General features: G+C 37.4%; 3 protein-coding genes across 12 annotated transcripts in view; 2 read left to right on the forward strand and 1 right to left on the reverse strand.

Annotated features, from left to right (window-relative positions):
- Positions 1-24271, forward strand: part of Ahsa2p — a 31039-nt gene that overhangs the window by 6134 nt on the left and 634 nt on the right. Inside the window, exons 4-10 of one of the 10 annotated variants that reach the window (XR_004517446.1) lie at positions 593-707; positions 1765-1853; positions 2605-2721; positions 3290-3391; positions 4666-4717; positions 18778-19468; positions 21679-21695. Coding sequence is in view for 9 of the 10 variants with exons in the window: in XM_010609779.3 (XP_010608081.2) it covers positions 593-707; positions 1765-1853; positions 2605-2721; positions 3290-3391; positions 4666-4717; positions 5303-5464; positions 5685-5785 (738 nt within the window). In the remaining variant the exon portion in view is untranslated. Of the gene's footprint in view, positions 1-592; positions 708-1764; positions 1854-2604; positions 2722-3289; positions 3407-4665; positions 4718-4820; positions 5465-5684; positions 5802-6018; positions 6103-18738; positions 19469-21678; positions 21773-24271 lie in introns of those variants that run through there. The other 9 variants (XM_033764242.1, XM_019205321.2, XM_010609779.3 and 6 more) reach the window with 9 other exon arrangements.
- On the forward strand, positions 3840-4652 carry LOC117286327 (small nuclear ribonucleoprotein G-like). The gene has a single exon (XM_033764250.1). It carries the CDS (start codon positions 4004-4006, stop codon positions 4211-4213), a length of 210 nt encoding a protein of 69 aa, XP_033620141.1. The 5' UTR covers positions 3840-4003; the 3' UTR covers positions 4214-4652.
- The window catches only part of Usp34 (ubiquitin specific peptidase 34), a 206073-nt gene continuing 187927 nt past the window's right edge, over positions 6126-24271 (reverse strand). The window contains 10 exon segments of the mRNA XM_019205320.2: positions 6126-6825; positions 7112-7271; positions 8152-8295; positions 8391-8531; positions 10056-10135; positions 19660-19783; positions 20753-20877; positions 20996-21100; positions 22485-22592; positions 23207-23333. Coding sequence (XP_019060865.1) covers positions 6218-6825; positions 7112-7271; positions 8152-8295; positions 8391-8531; positions 10056-10135; positions 19660-19783; positions 20753-20877; positions 20996-21100; positions 22485-22592; positions 23207-23333 — 1722 coding nt within the window. The 3' untranslated portion in view covers positions 6126-6217.

The raw sequence follows: 24271 nt of genomic DNA on the forward strand, positions 1-24271 counted from the left end.
AATAATTTTTTTTTTTTTTTTTTGGTACTGGGGATCAAACTCAGGACCTTGCACTTATGAGGCAGGTGGCAGAACCACCGAGCTAAATCTGTGGCCCATAGGTGAAATAATTCTAATAGTGCCTTATTTGTCACAATATGTAGAACTATCTTAATATGTAACTAATGTAAAAATTTGCAACAAGGTATTTTACATACTTTTTTTGTTCCAAGTCTCTGCAGTCTGGTGTGTATTATTTAATACAACACAACTCAGCTCACACCAGGCACATTTCAAGGGCTCAGAAGCCACACGTGGCTGGTGGCTGCCATTCTGGACAGCAGATGTAGCCCTTTAGCTCATACGTGATCACAGTTTTGATGCAAATGAAGGGATCCACTTTCTGTGGAGTCATTCAGAATTTGGCCACCATCCCCGTCAGTGCCCCCATGATTAACAGCCCTTATATTATCCCCAGCCACAATAGAAAGAACCTGTCACATTTCTCAGAGCTGCTGCTTCCCTCCCCAGTCACAGTTCTTTCATCCTTGTGGCCACATGTGTAATACACGAAACCAGATTTTTCTTAGGTTTGTATTTTTCTGATTTGTAGGTGAACGTGAGTAAAAAGAAAGGAGATGGGGAAATACTGAAGGATCTTATGAAAACTGCAGGCACCGCCAAGGTCAGGGAGGCCCTTGGAGATTACCTGAAGGCACTTAAGACGGGTAAAGAAGGCGCCATCCCTTGTGAACCAGAGGTCCCTTTTCTGTTAGCCCAAGTTATGCTCTGGACTGTGATCTGGATTCCCGGGTTAGGCTCCAGAAACATCCTCAATGCTGCAGCGTGAGTTGCAGTGCAGATGTTGAAAGCTAGTCAGTCATGGGTAAGGCTGTATTAGTGATCATCAGTATCATGCACAGCAGGAACCATTTTGCCTACAGCATCACTAGTTTTCTGGAATGGAAGTCATTTAGTTGGTGGTTTGTGTAATTTCTTGTTTAATGTCTGTCTTCCCTGGTAGACCATAAGCTCCAAGAGGGCATGGAAGATGTCTGTCTTGTTCACAGCTCTATCTCCAGCATCTAGCATAATGCCTGGCTCAGAATAGGTGCCTAATAAACCTTTGTTGGATGAATGAATGTATGAATAAAAATGACTGCAGGTATCACAGTTACAACGGAGATATACCCAGATAATTCCTGCATGGCATGGAAATGAAGTCATTACACTCTAAATTAGAGAAGTTACCAGCAGGGCAGAATGACCGCAAGAACCTTACCTTGCACCTTACCTTGGACCCTGCCCATGGAGTTTGTAGGTGTTGACACCCACGTGTTTGGGGCTGTCCCTTCCCTTTTCCTGAGGCTGCGAGTGTACTGCTCACAGGCCTGAAGACTAGAACAATCTTGAGGAGGTGGTGAGGCAGTGAGTCTTAGGTTTTTGACAGTGGTTGAGGGGCACAGCTGCTAGCAGTCATATAACATGTAGCTATTTGGAAAAGAGCTTTTCAAAATTTTCTGGTTTTTAAGAACTTGATACAAATGAGACATTTGAAAGGGAAAAGAATAAAAGGCCATTGTTTCAGGGGAATTCATGTGAAGGATCAATTTTACAAGGAAAGATATTGAGTGGTCTTGAAATCCTCAAAATGCTATAGAAATTATTTGGATAAATATCAGTTCTTTTATTTCTTCATATTCTGTTTTGGGTTTTCTACTTTGCTCTTTGTGCTTAATATGAAATAGGCCTTTCTAAAAATATTTTCCCATGTTATCTTTATAGAATTTACCATGGGAATGATTTTACCAACAGAAGCTTTGACAAACCAGGAATTGACTGTTAAAAGGAAACTGAGTGAAAATACCTTGCAGGTATGACCTTTGGTGGCCAAAGTGTAGGGAGGGAAAAAGGAAGTGTACAGTCTTTTGTAAACAGGAAGGGCATTAACCACTCCCCCCCGCACCCCTGTGCAGGCCCTGTAATTCTTTATCTGCACATTTTGTTGTAGAAATTATAAAATAACTTATTTGGGGGCTGGGGATCAAACCTAGGGCTTCATGCCTACTAGGCAAGTGTTGTACTACTGAGCCTTATAACCCCAGCCTTTTGTTTTTGGTGCAAGGAAATGTATAAATGCCTTTTTGTGGGCTAAATAATGAATTTAATTCAAGACTGCTGTAAAGGAAAAATACTTTGGTAGCAAGATTACAAAGCCAGGTAACTGAGGCTTGCTCATATACCGCAATGGAAGAACCTTCTCTCTTAACTTTGGGATTGGGAGATTTTACATCCTGTTTTTGAAATTGGGGACTAAGAGTATGGGTGTAATTAAAACCTGTTAGCCTTAAGTGGACTCATCTTTCATTCCATCTTGCTGGTCTTTATTTGCCTGGCCATTTAGAATTTGGGGAATTTGGCCATAGTCTAGGAATGGAATAGACTACAGAGCTAGGAATGGTGAGCTTTGTTCCCAAAGGTCAGGACTGGTAGAGCTAAGAAATAAAGGTTTTTCAAGATGCTTTTATGTGTCTAGAAGGGGTAGGGTGGAATCTGGGACACTGTTTTATTGAGAAGACTTAAATCTTGGTATCCTTACTGTCCTTTGGAACCTTTTTTCTTGAGATTCAGGCCTCCTCTCCAGTGGCATTGGGTGTAAAGATTCCCACTGTGGCTCTGCCCATGACAGAACTGTTTGATACAACGGTAGAACAGCTCTACAGCATCTTCACTGTGAAAGATGTAAGTAACTCCTCAAGCTAGAGCCCTACATGCTGATAATGGGAGAGATGTGCCACTAGAAGAGCAGCTGGGTTTTGGTTTTCTTTGCAGAGCTCAGGGATGGTGCTGTTGATGGGAATGTATAAGGTTGGCTTCGCAGTAATTCCAGGGAACCAAGATGGACACTTTGTTGAATATATCAGCAATGAGGGAATTTATTAGTTGATCAAATTTTCTCCCTCTAGGAAGAGAAAGCTTTTGTGTAAACAAAAGCTATATATCCAAGATAAAAGCAAACAAAAACACATTGTTGCATTACTTTACAGGACTGTAGCTTAGTAGTTTATTAACTTAAGGGCTTTACTAGCATGCAGAAGGCTCTGAATTTCATCCTCCACCTATATGTGCATACCTGCCACCTACACATCAAAGTAACAATAGCATAGGGCCAGGGATTTAGCTCAGTGGTTCTGGTGCCTGTCTTGCAAGCTCAAGGACCTGAGTTCGATTCCTGGTACCAAAAAACAAACAAAAAACAAAGTAACAGTAGCATGTGTTGGAATAACATGTCTGTGTTTTGCTTGGCTAGCTGGTGCAGAAATTTTCTAAATCTTCTGCTGTATTAGAAGCTGAAAAAGGAGGAAAATTCCAAATGTTTGATGGGACCATCACTGGTGAATACATAGAACTGGTAAGTAATCTCAAAGTTAAAAGTAGTAAGCTGGGAGCTGGGCATAGTGGCCCATGCATATAATCCCAGCACTGGGATTTGAAGGCAGGAGGATTTCCAAGTTCAGGCCCAACCTAGATAACTTAGTAAGACCCTTTTGTCTAAATTTTGTTTTGTGTTTTAGAGACAGTGTCTTGCTGTGTAGTGCATGCTGGTTGAAACGTAGCAATTCTGGCTCAGCCTCCTGTCTGCTGGGGTTATAGGTGTGCCCCACCATCCCTAGCTCTTCAAAATTTTGAGAAAAGGCTGGGGAGGTAATGCCAGTGTGAAGGTACTGGGCTTAATCCTTGGTACCTCAAAAAATAAAACCACCAAGTTGGCACTTAACTCTTCCTTTAGTATTTCTCTTTGTCCATACTATTTTTAACTCCTTCTGGGGTTTTTTTTTTTTTTTTTTTGGTATCAGGGATCAAACTTGGTACTGTGCTTGTGAGGCAGGCAACGACACCACTGAGCCCTGTTCTGGATTTTTATCTGCACTCAGAATCTTGAGAATATTATAAAATTGGTTGTGAAGCAAAATTTAAGATGTTGCTTATGTTTTTTGAGGAGATCTGAGCCTGTAGAGCAAACATGAGCAAAGCTCACCCTCCTGAGCTGAAAGTAAATGATGGCAGACATTTCAAGGAGTATTGCAGGAAGTGGATCCCTGTGACTGTAGTGACAGATGAGTATGTGGAGATGGCAGTGAGTGGGCAACAGAACAATACTGGAATGGTGGTTTTACAAGGAAATAGTATCGTGATGTTGGAAGCCTTGGAAAGTTTAATGACTGTTCAGTGAGAAATTCTTATTCTCCTCCAAAGTGCTAGTTTCACTATGACTGAAAATTGGGTCATGTACATGTTCACATTGTTGTTAAATGAAGTTCGTGTACTAAGTAATGATAAAGGTGAAGCCTTCAGTTTCTCATTGTGCAAATGCTTATGGTTTTATTAGAAAGAGGCCTTAGTCCTAGCTTCTCCTAGAAATTGTTTCTATGTAAAATCTGTTCTCTTCCTGCCATTGAAATCATTGAGTATGTGTTGCCAAATACCAGTTGCCTTACCCTGTTGTGGTACCGGTACTTCCCCACTGGATATTAATGCCGTTTGAAGACATTTTGGCAGTAGTGCACAACAGATCATTAGTAGTGCTGGCATGTAAACTAGAAAACAGGCTCTTATTCATTGATTTTTGTAGTAATTAGGAGTTTCAATTGAAAATGTTCTGAGGCATCTCCCCTTTGATTTCAGTCAATAAACAGAAAGATCGTCATGAAATGGAGATATAAAAACTGGCCAGAAGGTATGTTATGTGCCCTTCACCTATAAATGTTCAGAAAACTAAAGCTGGTACAGATAAATTTTTCTTTTCCTAATGTAGTAAAAAGGCTCCTGTTTTTCTTCTAAACACTATGCAACAGTAGCACTGAGTTTTGTGCCTACTCTAGGGCAAACAGAATTAAAATTGGACTGTAAAGGAGTTCCTATCTATAAAGAAGAGAACATGAAATTCTGTTGGCAGAAGCTTCATTTTGAAGAAATAAAAGGTTTACTGCATCTGATCACTCTAAATGGTTGAAATAGATTTTATAGGGGCGTTACTTTTTCTAATAGGAAGTATCATGTTTACCTCTTCTCTATCAGTCAGTTCCTTAAAAAAATCTTTATTTTGTGTTGGATGAAGTCCGTGAAGAAAATTAAAAGCACTGACTCTGCATCGTATTGAGTGGTAAGCAACTCAAAATTAGGTGTTAACTTCACTTTCCATAGATGTTCCTCTGGAAGTAGATTGATTCAATCTAAAGCCTCTGCTAGCAAGCTTACTTTCAGCTGTACTTCTTAACTCAAGAAGATAAAAAATAAATGGCATGTTACTCTATTCCTTTAGTGTTTTTAAGGTGTACAGTGGTTAGTCAAGCATTGGCACGTTGTATTCAGAAGTATGTTGGTGTGTGGGCTGGTTGGCTGTGTTGTTATATTCCTTCCCTGCCCTCCTTGGTTGACCCTGTGACAGCTCTGAACTCTGTGATGAAGACCAAGCAATCTATGGGTAAGTCACTGTTTTGGGCTGCCACTAAGTCTAATGAAACATAGCACAAAGGATACGGGCTTCCCCCATTTGCAATTTCTGCATTACTTTCATTGGAGAAACTGAAGCAAATGAAAAGTCATCACAATCAGTTTAATTAAGTGCACAGAATAGCAATCAGTCATGTCAATAAAAATAAAACAATTATTTTTACATCAAGTGTGCTTTATTTCCTCCACAGGTATTCTGTTAAATAAAGCACCATTTATATACTGCCAGGCCACAGCTAAAGAGGATTCTTTACAGAATCAAATTTCTTGTGGTTGTTCCATATACAAGTAAACTTAATTTTGATAATAAGAACCACAGCGATTGGAGGCAATCTGCCTCTATTATAAGGTACAAAACTGGCACAGAGGACACCATATTATACACAGTAAAAATGCTGTAAGTTTAAATTACACTGTACAGGGCTGGAAAACCCTGCTTCTCCCAGACAGCCATATTAAATGAAAGCCACTACAGTGAACTTTTTTTAAATTACATAAAACATCCATTATCTGATTGCCCTTTAGAAAGTATACTGAAGATGCAAGTTTTTTCATCTGGAATTCTGCCTGACCAAGAATTAAGCCTATAAATCTATCTTGCCATTCAAGCAGAGAGCACTGGACAAACTGAAGCACGAAAACAAATAAGCAAAACTTATACAAACAGCTTGTATGGGTGGGTGGGTGGGTAGGGGACTTAAAAGTAGACATGCTACATCTAATGTCAAGAAGCAGCTTGATTTCCTTTGCCAGATATCCTTGTGACCACATGGATTGTAGATTCAATGGTCCTACACAGAGTATCTAAAATGTCATGTTGCTGCATATGACTAAAGAGTCCTCTGGAATGGCCACAACTGAGTGATAAAGCAGCCTCAGGGTCCTGGGAAGGCAGGGCTTGGCCATCACAGCTTCTCAAGTCAGCTAAGTCAGACAGAACTGCGGAGATAGAAGTAGAAGGGAACTCAGATTCTTCCTCGGCCAGAGTGGAATCCTTGGAACAGTGGAGATCTTTAAGTTCTTTACAATCTTCAAATCTACCATTGTTGGACTGTTCCTCTGTGTGCTGTGACCTGATGTTTGACACATCTTCTGAAAACGAAGATGGAACTTCCATTCTGTATTCTTTCACAGAACTGTTTTCAGGAGAAGGAAGGTCTTGCTCAGTTCCTGGATCGATAATTGAGGAGTCTCTTGTCTCATTGTCTGATGTGCTAGTTGGGGTCAGGACTTCCCTGGTTTCTGTTTTCACGTCACTGATGCAGCTGTCTACAGTGTGATCCTCGTCAATACTGACACGCCTTCTCTTAACAGGAGTTGCTCCTTCATCATCTGTGAAGAGAAACATCAAAATTGAAGATTATCTGGGCTGGGATTTAACTCTGTGGTCCCGAGCTGATCCTTGGTACCAAAAAAACGAAACAAAATTGAAGATTCTCTAAGAAAGGGGTTATTAAGATCACATTGAGGGGTGGTGGTAGGAAGATAATTTTTGTTCTTATCACTGGTATTTAGTAGGAGGGTCAACAGAACAGATGGCTATTACAGAGTCAGCGAAATGAGTGTATTATTCCCACCCCCAACCCCGAAGATAAAGATAATACCCCATAAAGCTAACCTTTAGTTTTTCTTTCTTTGGCTTCTTGCTCTTGGAGTGAGTTTCTCTGGTGTAGACAAGTCCTACATTTGCTCAGAAGCTCTTGCAGAGTTGGGATCAGAGCTGGGTTTAATTGTTTGGGAGTGTGTACTGACAGGAGCAAAGCAAGTGCCCTCAGATCCTATAAAAACCCAGACAGGAACATTTCAAATTGTAAAGTCAACATTTTGACACAACTATTTGCAGTTAAATGCAGATGTTTATTTTCCCAGGAATTCATTTTTGTTTCTCTGGCATTTTTAGAAAAATGTTTAAACTAAAATAAGCCAGTGTTAGGATACTACTGTATTTAATAAGTTCTAAGTCATTAATACCATTATTTTATGTCCACATTAAGTAAACAATATTTTTTGAGACTGAAAAAGGAAACAAAACAAAACAAAACCCCCAAACCTAGACTTATGTTAGTAATTTTAAATCAAATCTCCAATAGTGTATGAGAAATTTAGGTCTTATTAATAAAATTGAGAAATCACAATTTCTCAAGATAACTTGTGGATGTCACAAATAGTAAGGCCTTCCTTACATAGTTTTGTAATCTGGCTTGTCAGTGTCTTGTTAGTTGGGAAAATTGCTGCTGAACATGTACTTCTTGCACATGTTTCTGGGGCATCCCAGTCTAATGTGGCTTTCAGGGAAACACAAGGCAACTAATTCCCTAGTTATAACTGCCTTTATAAACCCAACAGATCATTAGTCTGATTATGTTAGTTACTTAGGACCCAGAGGCAATGATCTGTTTTGAAAAATGTGAACAAGTAGAAATACACGTTGTTTTTCTTAATGACATTACTGCCCCTAAGCTAATGCCATTAGCTCCCATCTTTCTGAGGTCAGAGTATGTACTACACACAGGAACATGTTTTAGTTTTTTTTTTTTTTCATCACATGACTTAGATTTGAACAGTAAATTAATGGCAGGATAGCAAACTCATGAAGACCAAAATGCTAATTTAAGTAAAGTTTTGAAGTACACGCTTACTCTTGGGCACAGTTCTTACCCCATTTAAGGAAGCACTTGCTTTGGAAATTTCAACTCGGTTGGTAAAATCAGATTGTAGATTCTGATACTGATTTATCAAGTTTGTAATTAGGGTGCTGATCAAGTTGGCACAGTTTGCTTCAGAAAACACTTGACTTTGAACCTGAAAAAGATGATTTACAAAAACATCTCCAAAAGACCAACATAATGAAGACACTTTAAATGGAAACAGTACATTTAACTTGAAGTACTACATACCTTTAAAAGGAAATGTGTCATGAATGTGTAGACAATGTTGTTGTTTAGAAAAGTTCTTTCATCCATTAGGATACATTTAATATATTCTGCAAAAACGGGATCTTCACACAGAAGCTTGATGCAGTTTTTGGACATAGCAGACTAAGTGGGAAAAGAAGCACTGGTAGTTGAGCACTGAAGTTATGGAGGACTTAAAATACTTAGGACAGGGCATCTGAATGGACTGGACATTTTAAATCCTAATGCCACTTCTCAGTCTATTCAACTTTTGGTGACAGCACTGTCCTTCCTGTATACTACACTATACTACTAATCTGGACTTCATAGGGAGGATTGGGGGGAGACACTGAATAGCAATACTGAACAAATAGGCTTCAAAAGAAATGCAGCCTTATCTAGCATGGAGAGTTAATAAGGACTAGAAAAAAGGTTAATAGGATGAGAATGTTTTTAGGAGACCAATTAATGTGTAATTAATGTAACCAAACCATGTGTAGAGAAAATACAAGTTTTAAGGATACTGTATACCCTAAAATAGGCAAACCGTTTTATGGTCTCATTAGCAAATGTAATTTTTTGGCAAATACCCCACCCCCAGTAAGAATTAAAAAGTAAATAGCAATCTCTTCCTATCTTACATACATGCTGTACTCCTTAGATTTATATTTGTGCTGTAATCATGTATTACAAATTCATATGGAAAAAAACCTGAAAAATGGGGTAAATTTTAGATCTCATATACTAATGTGTCTATTACAGTAAGCAACAGTTAAGTAAATTACTCAGGGTCACCCAAGAACTTAGAAGTAGAGTACAAGTAGGGACCAGGTCTTCAGATCCTTAGTGCCTGGGACATCTTTTGTCTATAAAAAGAACAACAGCAGCAGAGGGGAAAGCAGACCCAATTTACTGAATGGACCATTTAGCTTTAAAAAAGTATATAATGTATTGCAATTTGTGAAAAGGAGAGAAACAGACTACTCCTTGGTAATCAAGTCCAGGCTAGACTTGAAGTATTTCAGAAACTATAATGTGTGAAAAGATTTGTGCCCAAAGAAGGTTAACAAACTCATCTCTTCCTCTGGCACAGGGTAGATGGAACCAGGCAAAACCAATACTTTTTTTTTTCCTTCACATTTTAAAGGTTTGAATGGGGAACTTTGAGGCCAGATCTAACTCCCTTCTCCCTCTGCAATTTAACAAGCATTATTTATATGCCCACTTTATTCCTTAGACATTGAGGCAGGAAAAGTAGTCTCCTGTTCTTATAAAACTATTGATAAGAAAACAAATGCACAGAACCCTGAAAAACTACAGACCAGGAAGAGTTAAAGGGCAACTGAGAGAGGAGGGGGAGGTGAGAGGCAGAAGTGGATGTTCCCTGTTATCTTCCTGGTTTGGACTTTTCCCCTACAACTGTTGGTATTGACCTATGCATAAGAAATTCATCCATAAACAACTTACTTGAAATATCCTCGGTGATATAAATCTAAAGGAAAAAAAAAAAAACCTCAAAGGAAAACTAACTCATGTTTAATAGCTAACATTTCCATAAACTAAAATATAACAGTTTCCAGCTAGTTTTCAACCCTTTGTTCCTAAAATTCTTTACCACTTGGTCAGATGACATTAAAGACCAAATCATCTAAAATACATTTGCTTTACCTGAGTCTGGCATAGCTCAGTCCATAGTTTGGGGAACAGTGCAAGATGAAGTGGCAAGCCTTCATAGGCAACTAGGACACCTGATATTTGAAAAGAAATCACAATAGGTTATAAATTATACTGAGGCACTAAACTGCGGGTACAATATTATAGCTATTTTTGGTTAAAACTGCGTATTTCCCATATGTTTAGAAATACATAGGCTACCTATAGGTAAGAATTCATCCCAAAATTTTAACCAATGAAGTAATTTTAAAATGCAGTACTTTAAATTTACTTATATCACGTACCTTATTCCCAGAAAGATCTGGGACAAATTAAACCAACTCTTTCCTTTCTGAGTGCAGAACTTTATCTGGGAAAATTAAAATTATTTCAAGTGGCTTCAAAGCTTTCTTGGATTAAGGTACCACTTTGTATATTACAGAATCTTAAGAGAATAACTATGTTTCAGGGGCAGTTAGAGGCTTCTCCAAGCCAAGGAGAATGATCTTTTTGGAACACTTAAGTCAACATTGCTGTGAATCTACCAGTTTCTCTTTTTGTCCCTGGGATATTTTGGGTTAGGGTTAGGGTTAGATTTCTACTTGGAACTTCCATCTTTTTCTTTTTTGGGGTAGTGCTAGGATAAAATCCAGGGCCTTGCACATGCACTAGTTAAGTAATCTGGCCATGAGCTGTATTGCCAGCCCTGGAACCTTTTGACTATTTCAGATGTCAAATATATTTCTATGGGATTTGTTTTTCCCACTCTGCTTTCCGCTCTACAGATGTTTCAATCCTATAGCCCTAAATAAATTTCCTATCCTCCACATCTCTCCACCCCTTGGGAAAATATAATGATGGCGGAGAAACAGAATATAGGCCATCCTCCAGTTGGGCAAAAAGTAGGAGTTGGACTAGGAGTTGGCAAACTTTTACAGAGGTCAACAGTAAGTAAGTATGTTAGGCTTTTTATCCATATGATGTATCTGCTGGAAATACTCAACTCTGTCAAGGTAGTGTGAAAGCAGCACAGCAGACATTGAATGTGGGGCTGTCTTCAAATAATACTATGAACACTGAAATTTGAATCTCAGAATTTCTGTGTCACAAAACACTTCTGAACATGTTAGCTTTTCTTAAACATTTAAAAATAGCAGCCAAGTGTGGTGGTACATGCCTATAATCCCGCTAGAGACTGAGGCAGTTAAAGCCCAGTCTGGGAAATTTAGTGAGACCTGCTTTGAAATAAAAAAGTTTAAAAAGGGATGGAGGTATAGCACAGTATGAAGGCTCTGGGTTCAATCTTCAGTACTGCAGGGCCGGGGATTTAGCTCAGTGGTTTCGCTGCCTGCCTCTCGCAAGCACAAGGTCCCAGAGTTCAATCTCTGGGCCCACCCCCAAAACAAACACAATTCCCAGTACTGCAAAACAAAAATCTGGTCTCAACTAGCAGGTAGCCAGCTGCTAGTTACACAAAAAGAGGTGGAAGGTGGGTTATACTTTGCCAACCTCTGGGGTAGACCAAGATTTTTTGAGAAAAATCTAAAGAAGCAAACCAGATCAGGTCACTCAACTTACAAGGAAACTTAGGATCTCTTTTGTGGGTAAACCTATTTATTTTTCTGTCCAGATTAGTCCTTTGCAAAGACTCAAGGAAATTCTAATTTTCCCCCTTTTTCCTAACCTAATCCGTTTGAAGTTGGAACCATTAACCCATAACATCACAATACACAAAAGCAAAGATTTACTATCAAACTAGAGGCCACAGAGAAGTTTCTAGGATCCCATGTTTCTCTTATCATAATTACCCATAAATTGGGGGATAGTGGTGATGACAGACTATAGAGCCTTTGGGGCTAACTCTTACTCACAGCCTGTTTTTGTATGGCCCACGAAAGAATACTTTCACTGTTTTTAAGTTCTGGGGTAGGGGAGCCAAACAATATGTGGTCAGAGACTATATGTGGCCTGCAAAATAAAACAGTGTCTGGCTCTTTGCAGAGACTTACCAATCCCTGAATCCCAGAGTCTCTTCTGTCATTAACCTCTTGTGGGAAAGACTGTATACTCAAGTTTTTCCTGGTCTTTCTTTTTCCCTATTTCTCAAATTGAAACAAACTATTTTCTACAGCTGTCAAAAAGATACTACCATAACAAAAATTGGGGGCCTTTTTATTATCTGAAAACATTTACAAGTGGTTTTCTAATACAAGTATCTCTGTTGTGCTAGGTATGTCAGATAATCACATTTAATTTTCTTATAAACTTTAGGAGATACTATTTTATCAATTGTTTCATTTTCTTGAATGAGGAAAAGAAGTATATAATCTAGTTATATATGATTATAATATACAGAGATATAATCTGCTTAGCTTCAGTCCCAAAGCCAGTACTGATAAATGTTGTAGTTAAAATTCTACCCCCAGGTTTATCTAATTCTAAAGCTCATAATCTACTTATCAATGTTTTCCCATCTTCATGTATCATATGTATCATTTTCATGATCTTCACATTTGCTCATCACTTGTACTGTTGTTTACTTAATACTTTCCTTTAGATTCACTTTGGCTAATACCACATTAGCCTTATTTTAGCCAATACAATGCCTAGAAAATCTGACATACTAGGTTATAACACAGTAAGAATCACGCATATTTACTAATATGAGAGTACTTCTTTTTCCTAGACCAACTTATGCAGTACACTCTGGAAAACATTATGCCATCCATGGGGAGCTAATAACCCTTCTTTCAAAGTCCTACCTGTGCCCTCTCAAGCTGCTCCCCTGAAACACAGGCTATCCCTTCAGAGCCACAGGGCTCCAGTTTTTTCTAGCATTTTCACTGGAGATGCTAAGCCTCCTGGTCTGTGACCCAAGTTAGAAGCCAGTGCTGTCCTAACTCCACATATTTCTCCACCTTTTGTGGTTTCTCACTTGATGGGTGCAAATCAGAGAGAGATGCAATCAGCTAAATTCTCAGGTATAGGTCTAGACTTTGCCTCTGTAAGCAGGATGGGCATGTCTAAAGCACACTGGAGTCTGTATTACTTCTCTTTCTGCATCCTGTGAGTAAAGGTATTTTCTTTTTTTGGGGGTGTCCTGGGCATTGAACTCAGGACCTCAAGCTTGGCAGGCAGGCAATGTGCCACTGAGCTACAACCCCAGCCCCTTAAGGTATTTTCAGTAAGATCCATATCCTGCCCATCTGCATTTAAGAAGGAACTAATTAAAAGCTGTTCCAAGTACACCCTACCCTTTCCTCACTAGCAACAACACACACTGTAGAAGCATCTTTCAAACACTGCTGCTATAGTATAGCTAAGATGATTTTATAGATTATTTTGTACTTCCATGATCCCTGTGAGGATGAAATAATTCATGTGTATATTTACTACTTAAGGTTTCTTCTAAGCACAAGGTCCCAAGTTCTATCCCCAATACCAAAAAAAAAAAAAAAAAAAAAAAAAAAAAAAGGCTTCTACTTGAATTGTATTATGATTCTGGGTCCAGTTTTCTATAGGAGTGTCTATTTTTCCAAGCATTGTCCAGAGGAAATGGTGTCTTTAGCTCTTGAATGAAAGCTCACGACTAATGCTCTCATGTGAGACTAAATAATAAAGACACCCTAATCCTAAGAACACCACACATTTAATTCCCCTTGTAACTTCATACCCACTAAGCAACCTAACAGTTGCTTATATGGCTTCCTTGTAGTTTACTGGAAAAAAACTAGCTGGGTGTGGTGGCTAACGCCAAAAATGTCAGCACTCCAGCACTTGGGAGGCTGAGGCAGGAGAATCACTGCAAGTTTAGGGGCAGCCTGGGCTACAAAGTGAGTTGAAGGCCACCCTGAACTATAGAGACACCTTGTTTAAAAAATTTTTTTTCTGATGGTCCTTCTTAGTAACCAACTATCGAATTATAAAGACCTGTACATCTCTTAAATGTGATTACTGTGTGTCAGCTTAGCATAAATGGATTTGCTGTTGGTGCATTGGGAAGTCAGCTTCTAATTAGCACTGGACATCTCGACTGGTTATGAAGTATACTTCACCACTTGAAGCCTTTTGGAAAACAGCTAACCAGACATTTCTCTAGTCAATACCAAAGGGAAGTTATGAATCAGTTGCTTGTATGTTGTCCCCCACACATTTATTTATTTATTTATTTTTGGTACCAGGACTCAAACTTGGGACCTTTCACTTGCCAGGCAGGCACAGGCCACTGAGCTACATCCCCGGCCCTCTTGTTCTATTTTTTGAGGCAGGGTCTTGCTATGTAGTTCAGGCTGGCCTTGAACTTACAACCCTCTTGTCTCAGCTTCCAGAGTGCTGGAATTATAGGCATGTGCCACCACACCCAGCTATGCATTCTATAATGAAAATTTAACTGTTTCTTTCTGCTCTTTATAATAAATTTTTAAATCTATAAATTCTGAAGGCTTAGGTTTTCTAAGTGTATCATGATGTTATTACTTGCACAAATTTAATTAATATATTAAAATTCTCAAAAACAATGTAAAATGGGCTGGGGATTTAGCTCAGCAGCATAGTGCCTGTCTGGCAAGGTCCTGAGTTTGATCCCTGGTACAAAAAAAAAAAAAAAAAAAAAAAAAAAAAAAAAAAAAAAGTTCCATTTTTTTCGAAAAAAAAAAAAAAAAAAAAAAAAAAAAAAAAAAAAGTAATAACGAGATCCCTGTTTTGTCCCTGAAAATGAAAATTACTTATTTAAATGATGATAAAATATAAGGATTTTATTTGAACATCACATTGTTTATGTTGCATGTGAACTGCAGGGACCAAAAAAAATGGTATTCTTATAGAGTTTCATATACTACTAGTTTCCTATAGTCAAAAAAAACTTTTCAAATTACAAGCCAATGTATGATAAACTTTCAAGTATTATTATTTTTTTGGTGCAAGTATTAAGGGTTATGTCCCCTACCCCCAGTTTATAAGAATGTGGTTATATTCTGCAGTTTCTCTTTAATTATTTTTTTGTGGCTGTGAGGACTGAATCAATATGATAGGATTCTTTTTTTATCATAAAGCTGCACCTTCAGCCCATTTACAATTTTCTTCCCTGTAATTCAAGAAGATTTCTATCTTACTTGCTTTAAAGTTCATGGGATTTATGGGTCATTTCTAGTTTTTATTCCCTATAAAGTGAAAATGACAGCCTTTGTGTTGTGTACCCCGCATTTGTTTGAGACACAGTTGAGCTATGCAGTCTCAGTTCCCCAAACACTCATACCACACCCAAACTGAATTTCAGTCACTTGCTATTGTTATTTTAAGAGACAGGTAAAAATCACCATTATCTGCTTTCTTATTTTGTGAGGCCGGGTAACTTCTCACATAGTTTACCAAACATTTATTCAGTGTATATAGGTGAACTGCCTATTCTTGTCACTGGAGGACTTTACAGATTTTTTTTCACCACCTTAAACAAATCCTAAATTAGCCATTTACTTTTTTTTTGTGTGTGTGTGATAATGGGAATTGAACCAAGGGCTTCACATGCTAGGCAAGCATTCTATCACTCAACTGTAACACAGCTCTCATTTATTTAGGTATGTAAATACTGTCCTATTAGCTAGTCTGTTTTAATTCAATTTATGGCATTTTTTAACAATCAGCTAATAGTTTCAATATTTATGTACTCAAATTTTAAAAAATTTCTTCTTTTACTGTTTCTAGGTTTTATGTCCTACTCTTTCAAATCTCAAGATGTTAGCCATATGATCTCATCTTATTACTATTTCCAAGATTTTAAAAATTTATTTTATTGTTCTTGTTTTTTTTGAGAAAGGGTCTCACTACATAGTTGAGACTGACCTTGAACTTACTGGACAAGCCCAGGCTGGTCTTGAACTCCCAGCATCCTCCTGCCTCAGCCCCCTGAGTGCTGGGATTATAGGCGTGCACCATCACACCCGTAAGATTCTTTTAAATTTAAATCCTCTTGGAATTTATTTTGGTCCAAGGAGTAAACTAAGTATTAAAGACTTGCCTTTACCCCAAGAGAGCACCTGTTGTCTAACTTGATGTCATTTTATTATCTATCAAATCCTTCTATATTTGTCGGGGCTCTTTTTCCACTGTTCAGTGCCATATGGTCTTAATCACTATTGGTCACTTTTGTTAAGAAAGGGGAGAAGATATATATTCATTGAGCCCTCAGTTCACAAACTTGGTTCGTTCCATGATTCTGGTTGCAAACTGAGATGGACAAGAACCAAATTAAATTCACTGCTTGGGCTCAATCCAGTTTGGTTTGTAAACAGAATAGTAGAGAGAATTGAATTCCTGAACCAAGGCACCACTGTATTTGCAAAAAGGAAATAAAAAGATGAATAAAGGGGGCTGGGCGTGGTGGCGCACGCCTGTAATCCCAGCACTCAGGAGGCTGAGGCAGGAGGATCGCTGTGAGTTTGAGCCCAGCCTGGGCTACACAGTGAGTTCCAGGTCAGTCTGAACTACCTAGTGAGACCCTGTCTCAAAAACCAAAACACCCCAAAAAACAAAAAAACCCAAAAAGATGAATAAAGGGGGTGGGGAACAGGTTGGTGACATTTTGATATTGTAAATTTACATTTTAAATTGTGAACTGGGTATATGTATGAAACTTTACAAAATGACTAGATTTTTAATAAGTACTTTATAAATCAGCAGTATTAGTCTGTTCTTTTCAGAAATGTTCTAACCTCTCATTTTAAACATCAAAAAACTGGTTTTGCACACAGTGCTTTCTGATGGTAGTTAGCAGCTTTACACAGTCTCTTTAAATTCTCTCCCCACTTCTGTTTCTGGTATTCTTTTCCCTGACTGCCCTCACTTAAAAAGTACTATATTCCCTTTTCAGCTCAATGTTTTTTGGTACTGGAGATCGAACTCAGGACCTTGCACTTTCGAGGCAGGCAGCAGCACCACTGAGCTAAACCCCTGGCCTCCCTTTTTGTGTACTAATTGTACCTGCAACCTTACTTTCTTTTTCAATTCTAATCTATAATTACTGAATTATATATTCCCTTTTATCTCCTGATAAATCCTAAAGTCTGTTCAGTAACCCCTAAGAACCACCACAAAGACTTTTTCTCAAAACTAAAAATCAATTGCAATCCAGAATGTTTTGAGACAGTGTTGCCTATATGGTCATATTTTAATATTCTGGCCTTTGGACCATTTAAAACTCAAGATTTAAATGAATGAGGATGTAACCAATTCAAACTTACCCTATGTATTACCAAATATAATTTATTGCAGGAATTATACAAACTAAAAGTCTACAAATACTGTGTTCAGCACACTGTAGTCATTAATGTGGACTTTTGTTTTCTCAAGCTTTTTCCTATGTGGCTCTCCTTGGAAACTGTCATTTTAGCCAGAAGAGGGAGTAATGTCAAATACTAGGACATAATCTCTCCATTTATAGAAGGGCATAAGGATAGCACTATTAGATGTTTGTCCAACTTCATATCTAAGATACATTCAACTTTCTTCATTAACTAAGATGTAATCAAGGAAAACTTTATTTCCTGCTCAGTTTTGTTTTTGTTTTTTTTTTTTGGTACCGGGGATTGAACTTGGGTCTTTGCGCTTGCAAGGCAGGCCACCAAACCACTGAGCTAAATCCCCGGCCCCCCTGCTCAGTTTTTGAAGGTTTTGGTTTATATTTAGTGCTGTGCCACCAGCCACATCTATTTGAGGTAAATTTGGTTGTATTTAAGATAAAAATTCAGTTCCTTAGTCACATTTCAAGTTCTCAACACTCACATGTGGCTAGTGGCTATCATACATAGTAATGCAATTAGAGAATATGTCCATCGTTTGGAAAGTTCCATAAAGTAGTGCTGAGATAGGCAACTAAACAATCTAAAGCAGCATCAATAATGCTTTATGGGGAGCTGGGGATGTAGCTCAGCAGTGCAGCACCTGCCTGGCCAAGAGTTCAATTCCCAGTACAATAGAAAAAGTTTTATGGTTATAAGAGTGATATGAGTATAAACTATTGTATGATTTGTTTCAGCATGTGTGATGATCAGGGATGTGTCCTTCCCTTCCACCTTCTCCTCTTTCATTTTTAACTTCCCTGAAAGTACGCATTTAGGATGATGAAGAATACAGTCTCAAAAAAGTAAAACGTTCATTATTTGATCAAAGCTGTTCATGTAGCTAGAATGATTCCTTACATAAGTCTTGGTATAAATTATATGGATGCAATTATCAGCAATTTACCTAAAGATCAGCAACTTTGTAAGTCCCCTCCTTATCTGTATTACTAACTCATGAGTTATTTTCTCATACCTGATCATTGCCACTGCTAGGTTTTAGCCTTTTACCAAGTGCCACAACCCAGATACATAATACAGAAACATTCAATTTATGGATATCCTTACTTCCCACATCTTGGCATTTCAGTCACATGTATGTATATAAAACCAGCTAATGATGACTGGTGGAGCTAATGAACAAGCTTCAAATCTGAATATATTCTAATCACTTACCAATAATGTTTTTTAATTATCCCTGACAGCTGTTACCACTTCCTCTTCCTTGAGTAATGAATCTAAGTTAGGATCATATTTTTTTTCCTACCTGGAATAGATTAGATCTTTTCCATAGGAAGGGAGCTGGGATTGAGATGGAGCACAAGGGGGACTTCAAGAGTATGATAATATTCTATTTCTTAATTTAGGTAATATTTTACTTCCTATCCTTTAAAACAAAACTACAGAACACTGCAGAGGATCCTGGCTATCACTACTGAAGAATACATGGAGCAGGTCTCTTGAGGGCCCAATAAGGGATATATGGAGGAAGGGTGCATGTCTTCTAAAGACTTATCAGGTACAGGAAAATCACCCAAAGGGAACAGTTTTCTAACAGCTCTCAGGCACATCCTTGGAGACACAACAGTATTATGAAGAGTATGGGCCTGGGGATTTAGCTCAGTGGTTCCGGCAGCTGCTTCGCAAATGCAAGGACCCGCGTTTGAACCCCAGTACCAAAAGGACAAAAAAAAAAAAAAAGAAGCATGAGTATTTCCTCCCCTACATAGTTCACTGATGGTTGTTTTCTACTGCTCATACACCCCCTTTCAAATTTTTCCTCCCCTGTTTTATGAGACTTACCTCCTAATTACTCATATATGCACCTCTGCTTCACACAAGTGAGCCCACTCAGCTTGCTCCTGGCACTGCCAGCTCCAAAGCACAGCTGGCACTATAGAACTCATCTTGTCCTCGAGATCAGAGCTAGGGAAGTCAAACTCTAAACCTGTCTCCCTAGGCAGAGCAGTTTTTTGTTTTGAAATTCTGCTGGGGAGATGGTGGATTTGGGCTTCTGTGTACAAAACTGATTAGTCCTACTCCACACTCTTTCATAGGCCAGCTGAAACTCTGGGCAGAACTATTCAATGGAAACCAGTAAGTTGGTGTTTTCTTAATAAAAATTAAAATGTTCCCAAGAGTACTAATTAATATTTTTAAACATTCACTTTAAAAAAGAAAAAGAAAAAAAAAAAAAAAAGAATTGTCTCATATTTTTTCTCCCCTTCCTGAATGGCTAGGGACTTAAAATAATTCAGTGGAATTTACTGCTCATCTTTTATACTTACTCAGCTTAACTAATGTTTCAGTAAATTTTTCACAGTTGATTGCAACTCGGCATAATAGATGGATGAATTGATGATAAGAAAAGAAGTAGTCTAGCAGCATACGATCATAAACGTCATCTTTGCCCTGAAGGTTAAAGATGATAAAATGGTTGCACTTAAATTGTATAATAAAGAGCATATTTTGTGCAAATGTAATAAGTTTAACTAAAAAGCCGATTAAATCTTTAATTCTATAAGAACCTAGTTTTAATTTGTTTATTTTCGGTGTGCAAATGTATCAGTTAAAATTACCCATTATTTCCTATATACTTTAATAAAATTACTGTAGGACTTTAACATGTGACGCTTTAGTTCTACAGACATAACAAGAAGAAGGAATTAAATTTGATTTTTGAAAGAGATCTTAAATTATTTCTGTAAGGGTAACTACAGTGTTAATTATTTTTAATATTTTATCTTATGGTAATTTCTCAAGTATACGTAAGAGCCAAAGACAGTGGGCAAGATAGGGTGAGAATGAAGTGTAGGTAGAGAAAGATAAAAGGGCAAAAATTGTTTTAAAAAGAATGTTATAACTAAGATAAACTATCCTATGTCAGTGTACCTTGGTTCAGTATTTAGAATCAGCATTATTTTATAGTAAGCATTAAAAGAACAGAAACCAGAATAAAAATGATGATAAATCTATCAGTGATATTATACACAGGTAAAAAAAAAAAGAGTATGGTTTAAGGGCAGAAAAAGAAGGCTTGATTATATGGCCAAAATTTAAAATAGTTAAGTACCTAACTTAACTTTTCAGATTTAGATGTATAACACAGTTATAATTTAACCTAATGACAAATACTAAGGCTTAGTACTAAGCTATTTTTTGAGGGGGGGGAAAAAACCTTACTACTTGTGATTATTGTTGATTTTGCAAATATTTAACCAACATTTCAGAGCACTAAAAAGGAAAAAAGTCCAAATGAGTCAAATCTTCTTAGGATCCACAAAATTTTCAGTTAAGCCTAATATACTCATAACTGCCAGGGGGGTAATTTCAAATTACTTCGTGCTACAGAAACATGATTTTCCTGGCATCCCAACATACCTTACTGGTTTCCACCATTGTGGGCAAGAGGCACATATTGAGTTCAGGGCGCGGAGGCCGAATATTGCTTTTCCCTCCTATTAGCTTGATATTTTCTCGACAAGGGAAATAAGGTCCAAGAGACACTAAGACATTAAAAGTGTACAGTAAGAATAAATGGAAAAAAAATAAATCTCCAAGCTTCAGTGTGCAGAATGATTAAATACTAACCATATTCAAGTATTGTGCTAGATGAATACGTACTTGGTATATTACTGTGATGGTAAGTACAGTGGTTATGTTGTAGAAATGGAACCAGAGTATGAAGAAAATCATGCGGACTCAAAAGCACGAGTTCCTTGAGGATATCTGAAAATTAAAACACAATTTGGGTATTAAAGTGCTGGAGTTATATCTATCTACTACTTTGAAACGCACAATCTCTGATGGGGACTGCAGTGTGGCAATATTGAAAACTGTTTTATCTACTGATATAGAGAAATTCTGTCTGATGTTCAATCAAAATTTGCATCAGGAGTTAATAACCACAATATAGGATCTTCATTCAGGAAGAAAAGTTTAACACGTTCATGATGTGGCTGTAATTTATGTCTCACTGCTGGGCAGTACTGAACCACCAGTGGTACATGCATGGATGTCATCAGGCAACATGGGACAGTCATGCATGTACCACCAGTAGTTTAAGCCAACGGGACTGTGTTAAAGCACTATTTTATTAGTGTTTATTTCAAAAAGAGAAGCTTCATGGAGAAGTAGAGTGAAATATTTAATACACATTGACTGTGTCTTTATAAAATCAACTACAACAGCTAGAACTAATCTAAAGTTCAAAATCTTTGGTTTTACAGGATAACTGATAACTTTGTATTCTACTATTAAAGTTTTATGCTGCTGGCTGGACTGACTCTCTCTCTTGAATCACACAGGAATAAAGCTCATAGTAACAGGCTACTGGCAAAGTTTGTGGTTAACTGAGATTACTGCTATGTGCCCCTCTCTCACTGGAGAACAAGAAATTAGGTGAGTTATTGTATAGGACATCAAATTACTCACATATGACAGCCAGAGTTACTCATTTTACTATGAAATTGTTAATAAACAGCTACATCTTTTAAAGATCATGACTTTATGGTAAAACATCCACTCTAAATTTTAACGGAGTATCTTTTTTTTTTTCCCATGGAGTATATTTTAACAGACAAAATTTTCATTTTATTATAAATATGCAATCAGTAGTAAGGCGAAATACTCAAGAGCCTAAGAACAGCTGAGAAGTATCTTTAGGCAAAAGAACTCGAAAAGCAATAACCATCCCAAACCAAGGGCCAGGGATTTAGCTCAGTGGTTCTGCCACTTGCCTCCCAAGCACAAGGACCCGAGTTTGATCCCTGGTACCAAAAACAAAAAACAAAACAAAAAACCATAGCCAAACCTTTACAATGCCAGTTGTACCCTGTAAACATCTACATGATGCTTAGAGCTGGATAACTGAAGGTCAAAGAGCCCAGATACACTTGAGTGACCAGGTCATGAGCACATGGCTAAGTACCAACAAGTTAAAAAACGAAACTTTATTTTCTTAGGATCTTCTAGCCAGCGTGTTAAACATAAAAGTATAAATGTCTTCTATACCCTACAGACCTAATATCACATTTCAAACAAAACAAAAAAACCTCACAAAATGTTTCTCCAGTAGATTTTTAAACATTGGTGCACTTTTAAAGTAACTTACCTATACAGGCATTTCTTAGTTCTGGAGGGCTATAGGAATTAAGAAGAGTTAACAGTTTATGGGCAAATTCAATTCGCTCTTGCCATTGGATTAATGCTTGTTTCACATCTGTAAATATAAAAGCATACATAAACATGCTTTTAAGAGATCACAATTTTTTTCTACTGTAAACTACAGAATGCTAACACTAAAAATTCTACTTGCATGAAAACATTTTTAGCAAATGCTAAGTGATTATTTTCATGAGATGGCTACTACTCCCATTAAACCTGCTAGATTTTATAAAGTGCATATTTGGTGATGAAGATGTCCCATTTACTAGTAATATATATGAAGGTTAGTGTTCACACTTACAGAGACATAAGAGTTGTTTTACATTTATTTCTCTTAAAGCTAAAAATGATCTACTCTAAGCCATGGAGGTTTCCAGCTAGAGAATTTTCACAAAATATACAACTTGTTACTATGCTTGGAAATGTTTCCCAATCTCCAAATTCTTGACACTTACAGCATGCTTGCGTTTTCAGGCAGGCATAAGAAAAAAAGAGCATTCTAGCTTTGTATAAGGGGATCATGGTGGACATTTCCTGATGGCTACATAGCTTAGGCCTCATCTTCTGTACATAAACCAGACATACAAACAATTTCTTTGAGCCTGTGATTTAAAAATATTCTCTCTTTAATAGTAGCCCTAACAAACAAAGAAGTAAGAATGACCAAACCTTTTCTCTGAAGATATGGGCGTGTAGACTTCAAAACTGAAAGGAATATTGACAGAAGTTCTACCAAGTCTCCAGTCACATGGCAAGCTGTAGCTTCATGATACATCATGTGCAATGTGTTGAAAGACTATAAGTGATTTAAAAAAAAGATGAAAACTTAAATTTCATTTTTACTTTCTTGAGCTACAAAATGGTAGTGGCTCAATCCTCTCCAACAGATGCTTTCAGACTTAGATTATATTTGTGCACATATAAGACAAATATTTGCTTTCTATTCCAAAGTCATGTTCTCATTCAGATCTTTTAAAATGTATAGTCATCATTTTTTTTTTTTTTGGTACCGGGGATTGAACTCGGGTCCTTGCGCTTGCAAGGCAGGCCACCGAACTGCTAAGCTAAATCCCTGGCCCTTAAAATGTATAGTCATCTTTAGTGCCCTGACATTTTGTGTATTTTAGTCTAAAAAATTAATTTGTTTAATTACATTTTTAAAAACACTTAAAAAATAAAACAAACACTGTTCTAAGACTATAAACTTTAGAAAATACAAAGCAATTAACAACAGCAGATTAGAAATAACAAGTACTGGCTGTAACTTTCGAGGGCCTCTGTAGAAAGACAACTTTCATTGGTTTTTAGCCATACTTAAAATAGCAGTCCTGAATGAGGTAAAAGCTCCAAAAGGTAGGAATTCAATTCCTTAAATTGCTCAATTTTATCTTTTATTTCTTTAACTATGTTAACCTAACTAAAACCTTAGTATTTCCCTTTTTCATTTTATAATGAAGCATTGTTTCTACTCTTGCATCAGTTCACCATAGTCTAATATATTATTCATAGTTCAATGTTCAAAATTCTGAGCTTAGAGTTTGTAGCAGACCGAACAATGTACTTTTTTAGTACTGGACATGTAAGCATTAAGGACAGGAACTATGTATGTCCTGTATATTACTAGTATTTAGCACACTGCTTGTCATAATGTAGACATTCAAATGTCTGCTGAATCAAAGAATGAAATTCTCTTCACTATATGTATATACTACATGTGTGTGTGTGTATATGTGT

This window comes from Fukomys damarensis, unplaced genomic scaffold (assembly GCF_012274545.1).
Source record: "Fukomys damarensis isolate Sample0158 unplaced genomic scaffold, DMR_v1.0_HiC HiC_scaffold_2, whole genome shotgun sequence".
Taxonomy (NCBI): Eukaryota; Metazoa; Chordata; class Mammalia; order Rodentia; family Bathyergidae; genus Fukomys; species Fukomys damarensis.